At 32.8% G+C, this 17,551-nt stretch overlaps 1 protein-coding gene across 1 annotated transcript in view; it reads right to left on the bottom strand.

Moving 5' to 3' along the window:
* LOC114328978 (general transcription factor 3C polypeptide 1) overlaps positions 1 to 17,551 on the bottom strand; it is a 148,252-nt gene that overhangs the window by 45,917 nt on the left and 84,784 nt on the right. The window contains exons 12-14 of the mRNA XM_050647879.1: positions 12,255 to 12,372; positions 6,159 to 6,309; positions 2,967 to 3,358 (exon numbers count right to left, since the gene is read on the bottom strand). Coding sequence (XP_050503836.1) covers positions 2,967 to 3,358; positions 6,159 to 6,309; positions 12,255 to 12,372 — 661 coding nt within the window. The remainder of the gene's footprint in view (positions 1 to 2,966; positions 3,359 to 6,158; positions 6,310 to 12,254; positions 12,373 to 17,551) is intronic.

Raw genomic sequence — 17,551 nt, 5'->3', positions numbered from 1 at the left:
GTGAAAATTTCAAGTAAATCCATGCTGGACGAAAAAATTGCGAGCCAAAATGCTTCATTTCCTCAATCGACTATTGGGGCCGACCGACCGGCTCTGTCCCGTCATACAGCTGACCGACTACAATAACTTTTATTTATATTTAATTTAGAATGTGTGTACTGATTTTCAGCCTTAGTAAATGGATTTAATTACCTTCGTAGGAAAACAACTTTGATACCCTCTCAGTAACCCCTGTTCTACGTTTCGCTTGACCGACCGCAGTATGTTTCTCTACACACTCACAGTAATCAACTATGAAAAATCTAGCTTTAGTAAATTCAAAGAGATTTTTCAGCGCTGCCTTTTCGTCTATTACGGGTGCATCTTAATACCCAGGCGCACAATCTTCTTAACCCATTAATGCCCACCGTATTTTATGTAATACGCAAGACACTGCTACATATTTCGCCATCTAATTATCAGAAAAAAAGTAAACAATAGTTGTTGTCCTAATATAGGGCACAGAGTAGATGTTAGAAGGTAACTGTTTATCGTATTATTAAAAATTTATTGTCGTTTGGCAGTAAAGCGTGATTAGATTTGTGCTAAGCTTTCTTAGGTTACATTATAGTGCACCAGTTGCATGTCAAATGAGTTTATAGGACTTTTTTGACTTATTTTGAGAAAACTTTTGTAGTACTTAACTAATAAGGCGTCTAAATATCGAATAGTGATATAAATATTGCTGAAATTTATACCCGTGAGTATTTTGAAGATTATTGATTTTTGCGTATGATATATAATACGCTGGGCACTCGTGGTAACTAATCAACATTGTTTCGATTTTAGAAAAAAATGACGAAAAAGTATGATCCTAACAATCCCAAGGATGTGTTGAATTGTTGAAAATGTAGTTTAATGTAGAATGTAATGTAGAAATGAGTTTAATAGATGACGATACTTTAGAACAGAAAATTTGAACAGTGTAACGAAGTTCAACTCACTTTGCATTGTCCAAACAACGAAAATCTAAATTAAATTTCGTTATTACCTCCAGTAGTGACTGGAAGTTGTTCTGTAGAAGAAGTGATGGAGCCGTATTATGGACGTAATTTAACGCAGCGGTCTACTCGGGGAAAACAAAACCCATCCATTATGGATATAAACTCCGGTGTATTGCAACCAGTAAAGGTTACATTGCACAATTGCATCCCTATAGTCAAAGTGGAAATAAACTACAGGGTAACTCGTTAGGAAGTTTCGTCTCAGAAAAGCTGCGTAGACTTTTTATTATACCACAGGAATCTGTTATCTACATAGGTATTTTTTAATTTTTTTACATCTTTAGTTTTACTGACAAGTTTGAGGGATCAAGAGATTCACTGTACCGGCAAAATTAGATAAGACAGGATTGGAAGAACCCCACTCAAAGAGATAAAAAATTCGTGGAACTTTTCATGCTCTACATACCGAAAAACAATAGGTTTGTTCTAGCATCAGTTTCAAACGGTTTGAAACCATCAGCGAATAGTCGACCAGCACGAGTAGAGGGGATAGCACTGGTGACTGTATTATGTTCTCTCACTGACCAACTGTTTGCTGACGGTTTCTGACTAGTTTGACTGTTTGCTAGAATAAACCTAATGGCTCACTTTTATTCGCTGGAATGGTAAGTAATAATAAAGTTACTATGGCAACTAATATTTCAATTTCAGAAATATGTATTTACTATAGGAAGTTGTAACCGATGTAATGGTCCAGAAACAGATGGTGGTTCCTCAACCAAACGTTGTGCAAATATATAACAAGGGAATGGGTGGTGTAGATTTATTCGATAAGTTAAGAGCTTTGTATAGTATTTGCATTCAATATAAAAAATATATTGGGCGACATTAAGATTTTGTTTGAATGGGGCAATACTGAACATATGGCTTCTTTACCGCAAAATAAGTCAATTTATTTATTAGAATTTTCCCAGAGAATTGTGGAGGCCCTGCTGACAGCTTCAGATCATACATTCCAACGCTACGTGGTGTACGTCAAATCTTCTCAAAACATGTTGGTGAGGAAATTCGCTTGGATAATATAAGTCATTTGGTGGATAAAATTGAAAACCAATGATGGTGTGGCAAATGTGGCAAGGGCACCTAATATCGGTGCATTAAATGTAATGTAGGACTTCATCCCGAGCAATGTTTCGTTAAATATCATAAGTTGTAAAAACTTTAAAATAAATTAATGCCTTATGATATTTTTTCCTTCGTTGCCCAGCGTATGATATATCATACGTCAAAAAAAAAACAGTTACAAAGAAAAAAAAAGTAAATTTTACACGTTGCTATTAAAAACAACCTCTCTATATTTCATTCTGAAGTTTTGTTTTCATTTTGATAAAATTTTAATTTTGGGCATTAATGGGTTAACAACCAACAAGCGAAGAAATTGAAGCGATATGATCCCTTGGACCTACCTAACCGATCCTGACAGAGCCTACAGCAGAAGAAGATACGCCAGCAGCGTCCAGACATTGTGTTCTGTGCTGGTTTTAGTTTTCGTACTCGTGTATCAGTGCGCATTTCACCGGTAAACAAGCTAATGTGTGTCGTGATGCTTTGGTCACTGGACCTTACATCTCTCTGTCATTGTAAAGACAAGTAATTTTCCTGTCCTGTTCCTTGTCTTCACTGCAGCATCCATCTGGCTTGCAATTTTTAGAAGCCATGGAGGTGTTACCAGGGAAATAGACCAATAAGTTTTCAATTAAAAATCTTTTAGTAATATTTTTAATATTTTTCAATATTGTTAATGTTTCTATTAGGTTGAAAACTTTGCCTTACAAGCAATTTTACTTATTGTTTTCATTGTAAAACAAATTGTAAAAAATCTTGGATGTTCATAAAAAAAACTAAGCAAACCCCAACTAGTTCTCAGTTTTTTACTTATACTAGAGACGGTGTTACCTTTTTTGAAACACACTGTATACTCACCTTGAAGTTTTATATTTACTTTCTGGAGAAACCCTGTGCAAAATATCCCGAATAAGAGTAAGAGGTACAATTTGCCTTCTGTAAACCTTGTCACTGTTTAAAAAGATATCTATAACCTTGGCCAAATACAAAATGTCGTCTTCTGCCTTTGACCATTTAACTTTGGTACCTTGCAGTTTTTTTATAATTTTTCGGTCAATACTGTCGTTGTATTCTCTTTTATTATCTTTTGTTCTGCGTTTTTGTATCGTTCTTTTTATGGTGCCTTTACGACTATTTTTGATCAATACATATTTTTTTCCGTGTTTTTCTTCTACTTGAGGTATTTGAGGTAGATAGTATTTAACATTTTTGGTCTGAAGTTCCTTAAAAGATATCAACTGTGATGGTACCTAAAATATATGTTACTAAAATTAGTTTCATATCTAGAAATTAAGAAAGAATAGGATTTATTGTTATAATAGGCCAGGGTAATAAGACAAAAATATACCCTGTTCGTGACACTTCAACAGCCAGGGTACTGAAGGGTTTTTTCGACATGTAATACATATAAGAACAAACTGTAACTATTACATGCGTAGGATCTGACGGCCATTTTTATTTATAAACAATTTAGTGTCAAAAGACGGCCTTTTTCCCTTTTTTTAATCAATGGAAATCATTAAGACTTATGGTTTTCTTGATACAGACATCTTCGAGAGAATGGAAAAAGCTTTAAAATGGCGCATTACAAAGTTTAATACACTCATTTATTGTTAATACAATTTCGAAAAAAAGGTCGAAATATAAAAAAAATTAATTTCACAATAACTATTGTAAAAATAAGTGCACAGCTTTGAAATTTTTGTCAAATGAGGATTCTTTGGTACTTAATATGTGACAAAAATTTAACAGCGATTCATTCAATTATTTAAATTTTACTCATAGGGCAGTCAATGAGGGTATTTGGCTCCGAATTCCAACCTACTACATCGATTTACTTGATATTTTTACAGTAAGTAGGGAATAGCTCAAGAAACAAAGTCTACCCTATGCTGATGTGCGTTTTTATCTTGGGGGTGGTTCCCACCCCTTCTCGGGGGTGAAAAATGTTTTGGTTAAAATAGCCACGGAAGAGGCTAGAGAGCCTAATTTTAAGCAAAAACTGTTCTATAATTATTTTTTGAAGACTCAATACTTTTTGAGTTATTCGTGGTTGAAAATTTCATTGAAAAATGACACCTTTTCGGACGGATTTTTGCGAATACCTTAAAAACTATGCATCTAACAAAAAACTATATAAACTATTTCTGTAGGTTATAAAAAATCAAAGAGATTCGTTCTTTCATAAATCTTCTAGTTAAAATACAAAGAGGGATACGGTAGGGAAGAAGAGTTTGTTTTTTTGCTGCATGCTCAAATCGGTGTATTCAACACTTGAAATAACAGAGAAACTATCGATTTTAGGTGTATAATGATACTAATAACTTTTGTAGTGCTTGAAAAGACCTTTAAAATGAGCAATACTAAATGTCGATTACATTGAAACTAAGCGAGATATTCTGAAAAAAAAAATTTGATGACTAATGTATTTTAAGAAGAAATGAGAAGTATACTTAACCCCTCATCCATCAGAATTTAAATACATCGTTTTCCTTCTACAATACTTTTTATTATAGTGTTATGTCTATGCTCAAAAAGTTGGACTGAATTAAAATGAATGGTTTTTGAAAAAAAAAAAAAAAAAGATCAAATTACAGAACGCATTTTTAAATTTTCTTAAAAATATTCCTTTTCCTCCATGTAACTCGAAAAAGATAAGAGATACGAAAAAAGATACCACATAAAAATGTAGGGCTTTTTCAGATAATTTTTTTTATTTTTCATTGCTGTATATCTTATCATTTTCAAGTTACAGCTGGTTCCAAAAAAACTGAGAGAGGAAACAGTAGCGATCAACAGGTAGCGAAAACGCGTTCCAAGATTGCGGCTGTAATTTTGAATATTTTTTTGAGATATTTGGCACACGTATTCGTAATATAATAAAGAATGGTGGTACAGAGCCCAATTTGAAAAATATATTAATATGTGGAAATTACTCTGTAATTAAAATATTAAAAAAACGAGCCTGTACCGCCATTAAGAAGAACAATAAAATACACTTTCTTCAAATAAACTTTTTTATCCGATGCCTAGATTTTGTGTCATTTTGGAACTACTAATGAAATAAAAATTTTTACTAGTTCCAAAATGACACAAAATCTAGGCATCGAATAAAAAAGTTTATTTGAAGAAAGTTTATTTTTTTTTTGTAGAATTGTGTAGAATTGTGCTACATATTCCAAAATTTTGTAAAAATGCGTAAAAATACGTTTTCAGCCCAAAATTAGGCCACACACAGTGCAATAGTGTGTCACAATGAAGTTATTATTTTCACATTTTTGAACTGTCAGTATTTTTATTTTATCATTAAAAGCAATACAGTTGATAAGATACCCTCAGCTGCGGAGAAAGTATTAATAATAAAGATTTTTTATTCAATCAATGGTGTGAGCACTGTACTAAATAGTAACGTGTGGCCTAACTTTTACACACATACCTACTGTGGCTAATGTATTATATTTTTCAAAATTTTGGTATGCGTTTAAATCGTAGAACAATTTTAACTTTTGATTTTAATACAGATTTCAATTCTCCACAAATATTCTCTCATGACTTTTGATCTAAAATAATTAGGAAAGCAGGAATTCAACAGTTTAGAGTTTTACATTGAGTTTCCTATGGCCCGTTTTACGATTCACCACCCGGTATAAGATAAAATGTGTATTATTTGTCTTATTATTTAATATTAACACAAATACTACACATATATACACAATAACACGCATTCAATGATCGAAAATAATTTAAAAATATGGGATTCTGTATTCTTGTGACGTAAAGCCAAAAATTGAAGTCTCCCCACCACCGTCGATCTGGGCAACCGTAGTATGTCTAAGAACCGTGGCCCTGTGCTACCTGCACTGAATTCTAAAGGTGGCCTCTACTTTAGCGCGATTATGTTTTGTTATTGCAAAACTATAATTTTTAAGTTTAATCAAAAGATTATATGTTAAAATAAAATACATTATTTTTGTCGGACAAAAAAGAAGGAGAAATCGTCGAGTAAAATATGTAAAAAATATGGGTCAATTTTAAAAAGTAAATGCATACCTTTTTTAATGAATCATCTTTAAAGTCACTATATAAAGAATTCCCGGAGTTTCCTTTGGTATAATACCAATTTTTTACTAAATGTGTCCACATGGCGGAATCCAAACCAGCTGCACCCTTCTGGTCGCCAGGTATAATTCCATTATCATAGCTAAAATGTATGGAAAATTAAAAAAAAATGAATAAAGCTGGGCATTCACGGTCAATCCATTTGGAGTGACGCCAAATGGGTTGACGCCAAAATCATAGTCCATTCACGATCACTCAAAATTGGTTACCATTTCGTATTTGACGTGGTTCAGGGAAGACGCACAATGTCAGATTCCGAAGAAGAACTCAGCGTAAAATGAACGAAAAATGGACGTGGGTTTGGACATTGACGGCAGGGTGACGCGATAGCATGACGCGGCGTATTGCCACTCACGAGCAGACGGCATGATGGCTTGGCGTCAAGCAACGGCATGACGCGACGCATTACGAAGCGAATGGAAATCCGAATTTTGGCATCACGCCAAAAAAGCACATGATTCAATACTCACGCCCAAAATTTGGCTGTATATCACGCAATTTTGACGCGATAGCATGACCGTGAATGTCCACCTTAAAAGTGAAGTTCACGACACAGAAACTCAATTTCAAAAGTTTAAATTCGGTATCCAAATGATTACTAAACGACAAATACGTTAAAAGGTTCAGCAAAGCTGATCTATAAAACTGAAAGTGACATCATCTGTTTCTCTTGCCAATTGACGATTCTAGAAATAATTTACAAAAAAATCGTAATTAGGGGTAAGGGGCTGTTCAAATATTACGCAAGCACTATGGGGGCGGGGTCTGTTAACTTATTTTTGTAGACATAGTGGTGGGGGTCTAGATGGTGATTACGTTACCAATAGTTATTTACTTTCTATTTATGTGTGAATCCCCAAAAACGCATTTTTGGGGATTCCCATACAAATAATGTATTCGTTTATGTACTCGCTTCTGATCTACTGTAGAACATACCAATATGATGCAAATACTAAAAGAAGCAGTAATAAACAACCAAGATCTGAAAATAATTATAGTATATTTTTTATCCAGGAGGAGTAAACTAAAAAGACAGATTCACACCCAAGAAAGTCACTAGAATAATAACCAAATACATCTTCTTTTTTAGTTGATCTAGTCGACCCTCAACGGTAATCCATAAATATTATATTAAATTAATACGTCGCTAAAGAGTTCCAGAAACAACTGCTTTTTATATAAAAGCAGACTAACAATCTAAAAATTAAAGGAATAACACAGAAAACACAAAAATCGCCGATATAACTTAATTAAGCTATGAAATGTCACTAGTGTCAAAATTTGATAAATGTCATTAGTGTCAAAATTTTATAACAGTGGAGTAAACTTGCATGCAGTTAAAAACCTGATTGCTCTTGGTTAAAAACAAACTATAGAAACCTTTACTGGAATCACACCGCAAAATTCAGAGTTGAAGGTGAACCCACCGATTATATGAAGATCATGCCAGAAATGAGAGAAGGCTGTGTTTTGTCCCTTCTAATTTTCAATCTCTACTCTGAAAGAATATTTATCGAAGCTTGACATGAAAAAAAAAAAGGTATTTTACTAAACGGGTACCAGCTAAACGGTATTTGAGTATTTGCGGACAAGCTAGAAGACCTACAAGTCCTTATGAACAAAATCACGTATTACATTCAACAATATGGAGTCAATATACACTCAGATACAAAAAACGCAACGGAGAAAATTTTGGTCAAATTCAAAGTATTTCAGCTTTTTATATTTGTGGCCCTATTTTGATGATTTTTTAGCACACTATGTAAAAATTTATAAATTTTAATTTGATATAGTGAGTTTTTTAATAAAATTTTGTATTTGACTTATTATACGGGGTTAATTGAAATGGGGTTTTTTAGCCTAACTTTGAAACATCCTGTGGAATATTTCCATTAGCGGATTTTCGTAAAACCTTGTCTTTCGGTTGCAACCATGTCTTCCAAGTATTATGTTTTTTGCTTCATGTGAAAATATGGATTGGTTCATTTTTAGGAGCGAAATAACTTTGCCACCCACAATTTACGACTTTTCCTATTATTTCCAATATCTTTTGTATTAATTTGTAATACGACGATGGGGGCTTTGGTCACTGATATCGAAGGAATGTCATATGGACATCCCAGAGGCATTTTATTTAAATAATTCTTAAAAGCAACGCCATGATCTTGGGTTTAATGAACAATGGTAACAATAACAAAACATGAAAAAACAATTTAAATGTAACTTAACCTAAGTACGCAAATAACAAAGAAAAACTATTAAAAAATACTTTGTATTGCCGTCCCTAGCCTCTATAACTGCCTGTACACGTCGGCCCATGCTGTCTATGAAGTTGCGAATATCATCTTGCTGGATGTTTTGCCATTCATAAAAATCCACGAGGAAACTAAAATTCCTGTAGCTGGCTGTATACCATAAATTACAAAAAATACAAGATCCTTTGTAAAAGGTATATTTAAAAGACCCCAATAAGGGTTACATCACAAAACAAAACGGGCTTACTATTTTAGGGCTTAACACTGATGATGGATTACCTATTAATCCGAAAACGTTTTGTTTTGTGATGTAACCCTTATTGGGGTCTTTTAAATATACCTTTTACAAAGGATCTTGTATTTTTTGCCATTCCTCTTCTAGAGCCAAGCGAAGTTCGTTAACTGAGACTGGTGTGACTTCGCGACCTCTAATATTTCTACCATGGTGTGACTTCGCGACCTCTAATATTTCTACCAAGCATGTCCCAAACGTGCTCTATTGGGTTCAGATCTGGCAAACACGCTGCGCTGTTCATTTTATTAATACCAACTTCCTCTAAATATTGCGTGACACACATTGCAGAGTGGGGTCGTGCATTATCTTGCATTAATAGAAAATCATCGCCGATATCTTGAGCAAAGGGTACTAGTCCAGGGCGCATCTGTTTTGAGATGGACGTTGAGAGGTGACTCAAATTTTTTTGCAGAAATTGCTTGAAAATAAATCAAATAATAATATTTGAGTTATCCTCCCTCTCAAAAAGGTCCGGAACATTGTTTAAATAATCAAAATGTCAAAAAATGAAGAAAAAATTCGATTTTTTTCTTCGTTTTTTGATTATAACTTTAAAAGTATTCATTTCCGAGAAAAGTTGTTCAGACATAAAAGTTGCGTAATTAAATTTCCTACAATATAGAATTGGTTATAAATTTAAAAAATAGTCATCCTAGTTGCAAAATAGCAATAATTGCGAAAAAACCATACCAAAACAAGTATTCGCATTTAACGTATTTCAACCATTTATGCTAAACTTAGGACCTTGATATTTCACCCAGAAAAACTTTATGATACAGTAAAACAATACTGTAAATTTCATTAAGATCGGTTCAATAAATTTTGCAAAATAAATTTTACAATCCAGCTTTCGCAAAAAAAATTCATTTCTTCAAAATGTTACAGGACTAAAAATAAAGCAGATAGCAAGTTGAAATTTTTTTTGCTGATAGAAGTGTACTGTACCTTTCATTTGCAATTTGCAAAATTAAAATCGATTAATTACCACGGCGCCAGAAAATTTTTTAAATAAACAATAATTTTTGGTGCTACGCGCAGGACAGCGGTGTTCGATTCACACAAGTTGATTTCCACCAAAATTTCTTCCAATCTTTATCTAATATATTATTTTCTTACCCTATATTTTGTTGTATTTTAATATTTTAATTCCACAAAAATCAAACTAATTTTATTATTGTTTGTGAAATATTGTTTAAACAATTGCATATGTTTAAAAATAATAAACTTTTATTTTTTAAGTTAAAATGTATGAACAAAGAAAGTTTTTGCTAATAAAAGTGTTATTTCAAAGGATAGAGTATGTGTTTTTATTTTGCAATAAACAAATTTATTTATTTATATCGAAATGTAATAAAAATTAAAATGTATCAATCATTATCAAAGGTCATTGGAATGCCCAATCAGAGCACACTATCCGCTGTCCTGCGCGAAGCACCAATAATTAATGTTTATTTAAAAAAATTCCTGACGCCGTGGTGTTAATCGATTTTAATTTTGCAAAATTGCATATGAAAGGTACAGTACACTTCTATAAGCAAAAAAAAATTCAACTTGCTATCTGCTTTATTTTCAGTCCTGTAACATTTTGAAAAAAAGATTTTTTTTACGAAAGCTGGATTGCAAAATTTATTTTGCAAAATCTGTTAAACCGATCTTAATGAAATTAACAGTATTGTTTTACTGTATCATAAAGTTTTTCTGGGTGAAATATGAAGGTCCTAAGTGTAGCATAAATGGTTGAAAAACGTAAAATGCGAATACTTGTTTTTGTATAGTTTTTTTCGCAATTATTGCTATTTTGCAACAAAGGTGACTATTTTTTTAATTCTTAACCAATTCTATATTGTAGGAAATTTAATTACGCAACTTTTATGTCAGTACAACTTTTCTCGGAAATGAACACTTTTAAAATTATAATCAAAAAACGAAGAAAAAAATCGAAATTTTCCTTCATTTTTTGACATTTTGATTATTTAAACAATGTTCCGGACCTTTTTGAGAGGGAGGATAACTCAAATATTACTATTTGATTTATTTTCAAGCCATTTCTGCAAAAAAATTTGAGTCACCTCTCAACGTCCAAATGTACTAATATTTTTACAGATGCGCCCTGGTCTATACTAAGTGATTCGCTAAATTTTCCTCAATATACCGGTGTGCAATCAACGAACCCTCAATAAATACCAATTCAGTGTGCGCATCTCGGGATCGGGATATTCCTGCCCATACCATCACTGAACCCCCTCCACGGCTAACGCGGGGACTGAAAGCGCACTCCGCAAATCTCTCTCCAGTTCGACGCCATACTCGTTCTCTCCCATCTGATGAGTGAAGATAGTATCTCGACTCATCCGTAAAAAGAACTATACTCCATTGTCCTAAATTCCAATGTAAATGTTCCCTGGAAAATTATAGTCTAGCCACTCTGTGCCATTGAATTAATTTAGGCCCCGTTGCTGGTCTGCAACTTTGCAAACTAAATTCATGTAATCTTCGACGAATGTTAAATACACTTATATTATTGCCTCGACCCTCTTGAAGCTGATTTCTTGTTTGCACCGCTGCGCTGTTAAATGACGATCCCGCAAAGCGTTGACTCGTATAAAACGATCATCTTAATCGGTAGTTTTGCCCTTCCTGCCACTTCCCGCTTGTTTGTTCCAGTTCGTATAAAACGTTCTACTACCCTTTGGATGGTAGAGCGATGAGTGTGTAGTACTCTATCCACATATTCATAATTTCGCCCATCTTCAACCAGAGCAACGGCTTTCGCACAATCTTCCACACTAAGAACCATGATCAATCATAGGTAAACAAAATGTAAGTGTCAATATGACATAATGATAACAGTCACCAAAGCCACCTCATCGTACTAAAAAATAACTCCAAAATAATCATAATTAAAAAAGTCCTAAATTGTGGGTGGCAAATTCATTTGGCTCTAAAAAATGAACCAAGGCATATTTTGACATGAAAAAAACACACAATGCTTAGCTGACATGATTGCAACCGAAAAATAAGGTTTTGCGAAAATTAGCAAACAGAATTATTCCACAGGATGTTTCAAAGTTAGGATAAAGAAACACGTTTTTGAGTGTAGTACACGTAAAGAAGACAAAAATTATGATCATTAGCAAAAAAATGATAACAGAAGGTCAACTCTACATAAACCAATCCCCTGTAGAAAGAGTGTCGCACTACAACTACCTACTACCTCGGCGCTATAATAAATGAAGAATGGACCAAACACCAATAGATAAGAGCGCGCATTGAAAAAGCTAGATCCACCTTCAACCAGATGGAGGCCTTCTTCAAGAGCCACAACTTCTCCCTTGGCACAGACATGCTTCCATGTCTTCTCGGTCCTTTCTTATGGTGTTGAATCATGGACCTTCAACGAAGATTTGTGTTTTATGTTATAACATATATTTTCAAAAAAGAATCAATGAAAGATGAATTTATTAGATGCTAACTTACTCTAGAGCCTCCATGGGTGATCTGGATTTGATACATTCAACAAGTTGAGGCTTTGTGTTAATATAACTAAGTGTCACAAGTTTTCCGGCTTCTCTAGTTCCCAACTTCGTGTTCATACCTAAAAACAGAAAATAAGATGCTAATAACAGTTTTTATTTATTTATTTTGTTAATCAACCAGTGCTTTTATGTACTTAACACATTCGCGGTCATGACTGCATATGAAGTCATTACTCCATAAGAATACGTGTATAAAATGACAGCGTGTCCGCGAATGTGTTAACGATGGTCTAAAAGTGAATCACAACTTGCTAAGCAACTGACATTCCCGGGCATCATAATATAATTACAAAAGATGGTTTTAGTTATTGAGTTTTTAAATTAACGCACCACCTTAAACATTGGTCATTTTTAATGTCTCGAATTTCGTAAACCTGGTGTGCTATTTAAGTGATTTTTTTTAAATCCACAAGGAAAAATTTCCTGTAGCTGGCTGTATACCATTAATTACAAAAAATTGAAGAAAAATCTTCTGTGTAAAAGGTATATTTATTTAAATATACCTTTTACACAGAAGATTTTTTTTCAATTTTTCGATTTTTTTTACATGTTATAACCTTATTTTTTAGCAATACGGCTGTAATAATACTGTTGTTAGACAGGTAAATTGTAATTGTATACCGGGTGTACCAATAAAACTGTGATTTTTTCTCAAAGTTCGCTTCACCCTGTGAAATATTCTAGCATTTACAAAATACTGAAACTAAAACCCAACTACATCCTCATGTTTTCTTAACATTCTGTTTTTTGATTCATTCGCTTATGTTGGATAATAAAAAAGTTAGGTACTTTTACAACTAGCTTTCTTTTTCATCAATACAGGGTGTTTTTAAATAAGTATGGCAACCTTTAACGGGTAATTCTGCATGAAAAAATAACGACAGTTTGCTTTATAAACGTATGCCCGCAAATGCTTCGTTTCCGAGATAAAAGGTGTTAAAATTTTTCTTACAAACTGACGATTTATTTAGTGCTCTAAAACCGGTTGAGATCTGCAAATGAAATTTGGTGGGTTGTACGTTTCATTGGCGCTCATACGGGTAATATGACCCTTATATGCGCCTATGATGAACATAAAATTCTTAATTGTATGCCAAAAAACACAATAACTACCTCTTAAAACCCACCAAATGTCATTTGCAAATCTCAACGGGTTTTAGAGCCATAAATAAATCGTCAAAGACAAATTTGAATACCTCCTATCTCGGAAACGAAGCTTTGCGGAGATACGTTTATAAAGCAAACTGTCATTCTTTTTTCATGCAGAAATACCCCTTAAAGTTTACCATACTTATTTAAAAAAACCCTGTGTTGACGAAAAACAAGGTTAGTTGTTAAAGTATCAAACTTTTTTACTATTAAACATAAGCGAATGAATAAAAAAAACACAATGTTAAGAAAACATGATGCTATAGTTGGGTTTTAATTTCAGTATTTTATAAATGCTAGAATATTCCACAAGGTGTGATAAACTTTGAGAAAAAACACCGTTTGATTGGTACACCCGGTATACAATGACAATTTACCTGTCTAGCAACAATATTATCAAAGAGATATTGTTACAGAATAAGGCTGTACGCTGTGAGCTCGTAGGTAGAGGGGATAATTAAAAATTCGCGAGCGCCAGTAGTGACAAGTTTGTAAACCTTTACTGGAAATTTGCTTTTTGACGTTCTGCATTAAGAGTTGCATATTATAGCTTTTAAATGTCTCACGAAAGTTGTTGTATTAAAGAGTGTCGAAATACTGGTTACAATAGTATGTAACTGTGTATTCTACAACTTTCCTGTCGCTAAGCATAAGGTGATTCAACGACAAAAATGGATTGATGCAATTAGAAAAAAGTAAGTAAACACAATTTTAATTTTAAAACGGTAGAAAAATTTGAGCTAAAGGATCAGTTAGCACACTCTCGAATTTTGAAGGTTTCAATTTTACAATCCAATCCTGAAACAAAATTTGAATGCGTGAAGATAACGACCAATCACAGTAAACGTAGGGTGCCGTTAACTGTCATTCATAAGTTAAGATTTAAGAAGTATTATACTATAATTATATTAAATTATTATACTCTTTTGCAGAATAAATTTTTTCTAATATTAGTTGTCAACATAAACGTCAAAACGATAAGCAAAATCTTAAAAATAATCATAATGAATAATAAATTCTGTACCTACTGCTATTAATTATCGATTACAATCCAATGACTTCTTTACGTTGTAAATATTACACGATAAGAATTAAATAATAAGTTTGAAACAACTATTATTTGCTTTTCTACTGTCCTCTTTAAAATTCCGGCCGAAATAGGAACACTAGTCAACCGTTAGATGGCGATAGCAGCCATACCATCGAAACTCACATAGTATAGGCAACACTTTTTTCTTTCCAGAAAATTTCCGGTAACAGTTATACTAGTAATCCTGTAGGTAGGTGGCGATACCAGCGAAGCTCGGAGCGGATAACATATTAAAAAATCACTTAAATCGGACAACAGGTATAGGAAATTCGAGACATCAAAAATGACCAATTTTTAAAGTGGTGCCTTAATTTTTTGGAGAAGTGTACAAGTAAATAAAGCCTTTAAATAAATAACGAACATAAAACAAACCTTTTATTTTAAATAAATGTACAGTTACGATCACTGAATAGTTTACACCTAATTTTTATATTGTAATACTCTGCAATTGCAGTGTCGTGCGGATTTGATAAAAATGTCAAAGGTGGTCAAAGTCAAAAAATTTCAAAGTCAATGCTTGTCAAAAGTTTCGCTAGTGTTGAAAAATAAAATAAAATAAAATAAAACGATATCAAACTCCTCCAAAATGGTTAGAATGCATTTGAGTGATATGCAAAAAGCAAGAGCAATTGCCAAACTCGAAGAATGTTGTTAACGTCACTTTGACGTAACAGGTGGGTTTAAACGAGTTAAAAATTTAAAAAATTGGCTCCTAGATACGTAAGCCTGTAAACTATTTGATGATTGTAACTGTACATAAACATTAGAGTGGTTCAAAATAAATCGATATATTTTTTTTCTGTCCAATCACTTTTTCATTTTCTTCTGATGAAAAAAACAATATCCTGAAAGTTTCAGCCCTTAAAAAATTTCTTAGAGATCCCTCAACAATATTTTTTCCCAAAAATTGTGTTATTTTTCGTTGATAATTTTCATGAAAAATATACGTACATTTTTAGCCTTACTATAGTTCTTTTGATACACTTTCAAAAAAATTATTAAGGTATTTCCAATTATTAACGAGCATGAAAAATATTTTTTTATGGCACAGTCCTGAAATTGCTAAAAAATAACACATAAAATTTAATCAAATTTAAGTGACCCCATTAATACTGGGTTTATATCTTATTTAATATATTTTTTGTTTCATATTTTATCCATGCCAAAGAGTAATTTTACTAGAGAGAGAAGAATTTTTTTAACCCCTTGCACTCACCTAGAAAAACTAAAAAAAACCCTGAAACTGAGCAAAAAATCGATAAAAAGAGGATTCCGAAAAAATGGGGGTTTAAAACCAAAGTGGTGTAAGTCAAATTTTGAAATCATGTAAGTCTTCCTTTATAATCTTGATATACAATAGACTTCTTCAAAGGAAAAGTGGTATAAGTTTTCACTGTATTACTTACTGTATTGCTTTTTACCATCTGATTTTCCCGATGACAAGAGTCTATATACAGTGATGAGCACGCTAATAACCGGCAAAATAGCGCAAAAGATGGAAAACGTATTAAGTTTTGTGAGATAAAAAGAAATGAAACTAGTCGAGCTGGGAATTTTAGCGATATTAACCTAAAAATTTAAATTATATTGATTTTTTCCCACCTTTAGACGTATCAGATGAGTATGTCAACTGAAACTGTCACTGTGACAGTTGCCAAACTCGTCTGATACGTCTAAAGGTGGGAAACAATCAATATAATGTAAATTTTTAGGTTAATATAGCTAAATTTCCCAGCTCAACTAGTTTCTTTTCTTTTTATCTCACCACTTAATACGTTTTCCACCTTTTGTGCTATTTTGCCGGTTATTAGCGTGCTCATCACTGAATATCAAGGTTTTAAGCAAGACACATAATTTTTAAAATATGACTTACACCACGTTGGCTTTTGACACCCCCAAATACAGATGTTCCTAGACCCTTTTTGATCCTTAAAGATTTTTTTCATTGAGTTTGATGATATTTAAAGAAAAAGAACTTGGGGAAAAAATAAAGGCACTCAAATAAGCAGATTATGAATTTTTTATTTCTTTTGGTTAAAAAAAACCAAAAATAACGCGAATTTTGAAAAAAAAATTTGAGCAACCTCTAAAATATTTTTTAAGGATTTTGAAACTTTCAAGATCTTATTTTATCATCACAAAAAAGTGAAAAAGTATGGACCAAAGGAAAAAAAGCGACTTATTTTGAACCAATCTAATTCCGACACCACGTTTCGCTATGTGTTATTTGTTATGCGCCTTATTCGGCCGCATAGAACGAAATATGGAGGGTTCATTCGACTATGCGGACGCATAATGCACAAGCAGGAACAGCAAATACGCCTATCTGTCCAGTTGTCGGTTTTTGACACAATTTAAAAGACAAATATTTGGGTGCATATAGCGTAGCCGCATAACAAATAGCACATATAGTCCAGGGTAATAAGGTTTTTTCCATGACACTCGAGCAGCCAGGGTACTGAAGCGTTTTTTCGACAGGTAGTACCTATAAGAGCAAATTGTAACTATTTCCTGCGTAGGATCTGGCGGCCATTTTTATTTATAAACAATTAAGTGTCAAAAAATGGCATTTTTCCCTTTTTTTTCAAATCAATGGAAAACAGTGAAACTTATGTTTTTTTTAGTACAAATATCTTCGAGATTATGGAAAAAGCTTTAAAATGACGTATTACACAATTTGATATACCCATTTATTGTTAATATAATTGAGAAAAAAAGTCGGAAATGCAAAAAAAATAGTTTCGCAATATCTATTATAAAAATTAGTATACAGATTTGAAATTTTTGTCATATAAGGGTTCTTTGGTGCTTAATATGTGATAAAAATTTCAAAGCGATTCATTCAATTGTTTAAATTTTATTCAAATTGTTTATCCCATAGAGCATTTTTTTGCAATAACATAAGTCAGAAAAAAATGACGTTAGAACCATTCCACAAGTGTCAAATGAAAGAGCATGAGCTATATTTTCAACTTGGTTTAAAAAAAGCGAATAATAAA

This window comes from Diabrotica virgifera, chromosome 3, assembly GCF_917563875.1.
Source record: "Diabrotica virgifera virgifera chromosome 3, PGI_DIABVI_V3a".
In the NCBI taxonomy this organism is placed as follows: Eukaryota; Metazoa; Arthropoda; class Insecta; order Coleoptera; family Chrysomelidae; genus Diabrotica; species Diabrotica virgifera.
This window is presented reverse-complemented; position numbering and strand designations above follow the sequence as displayed.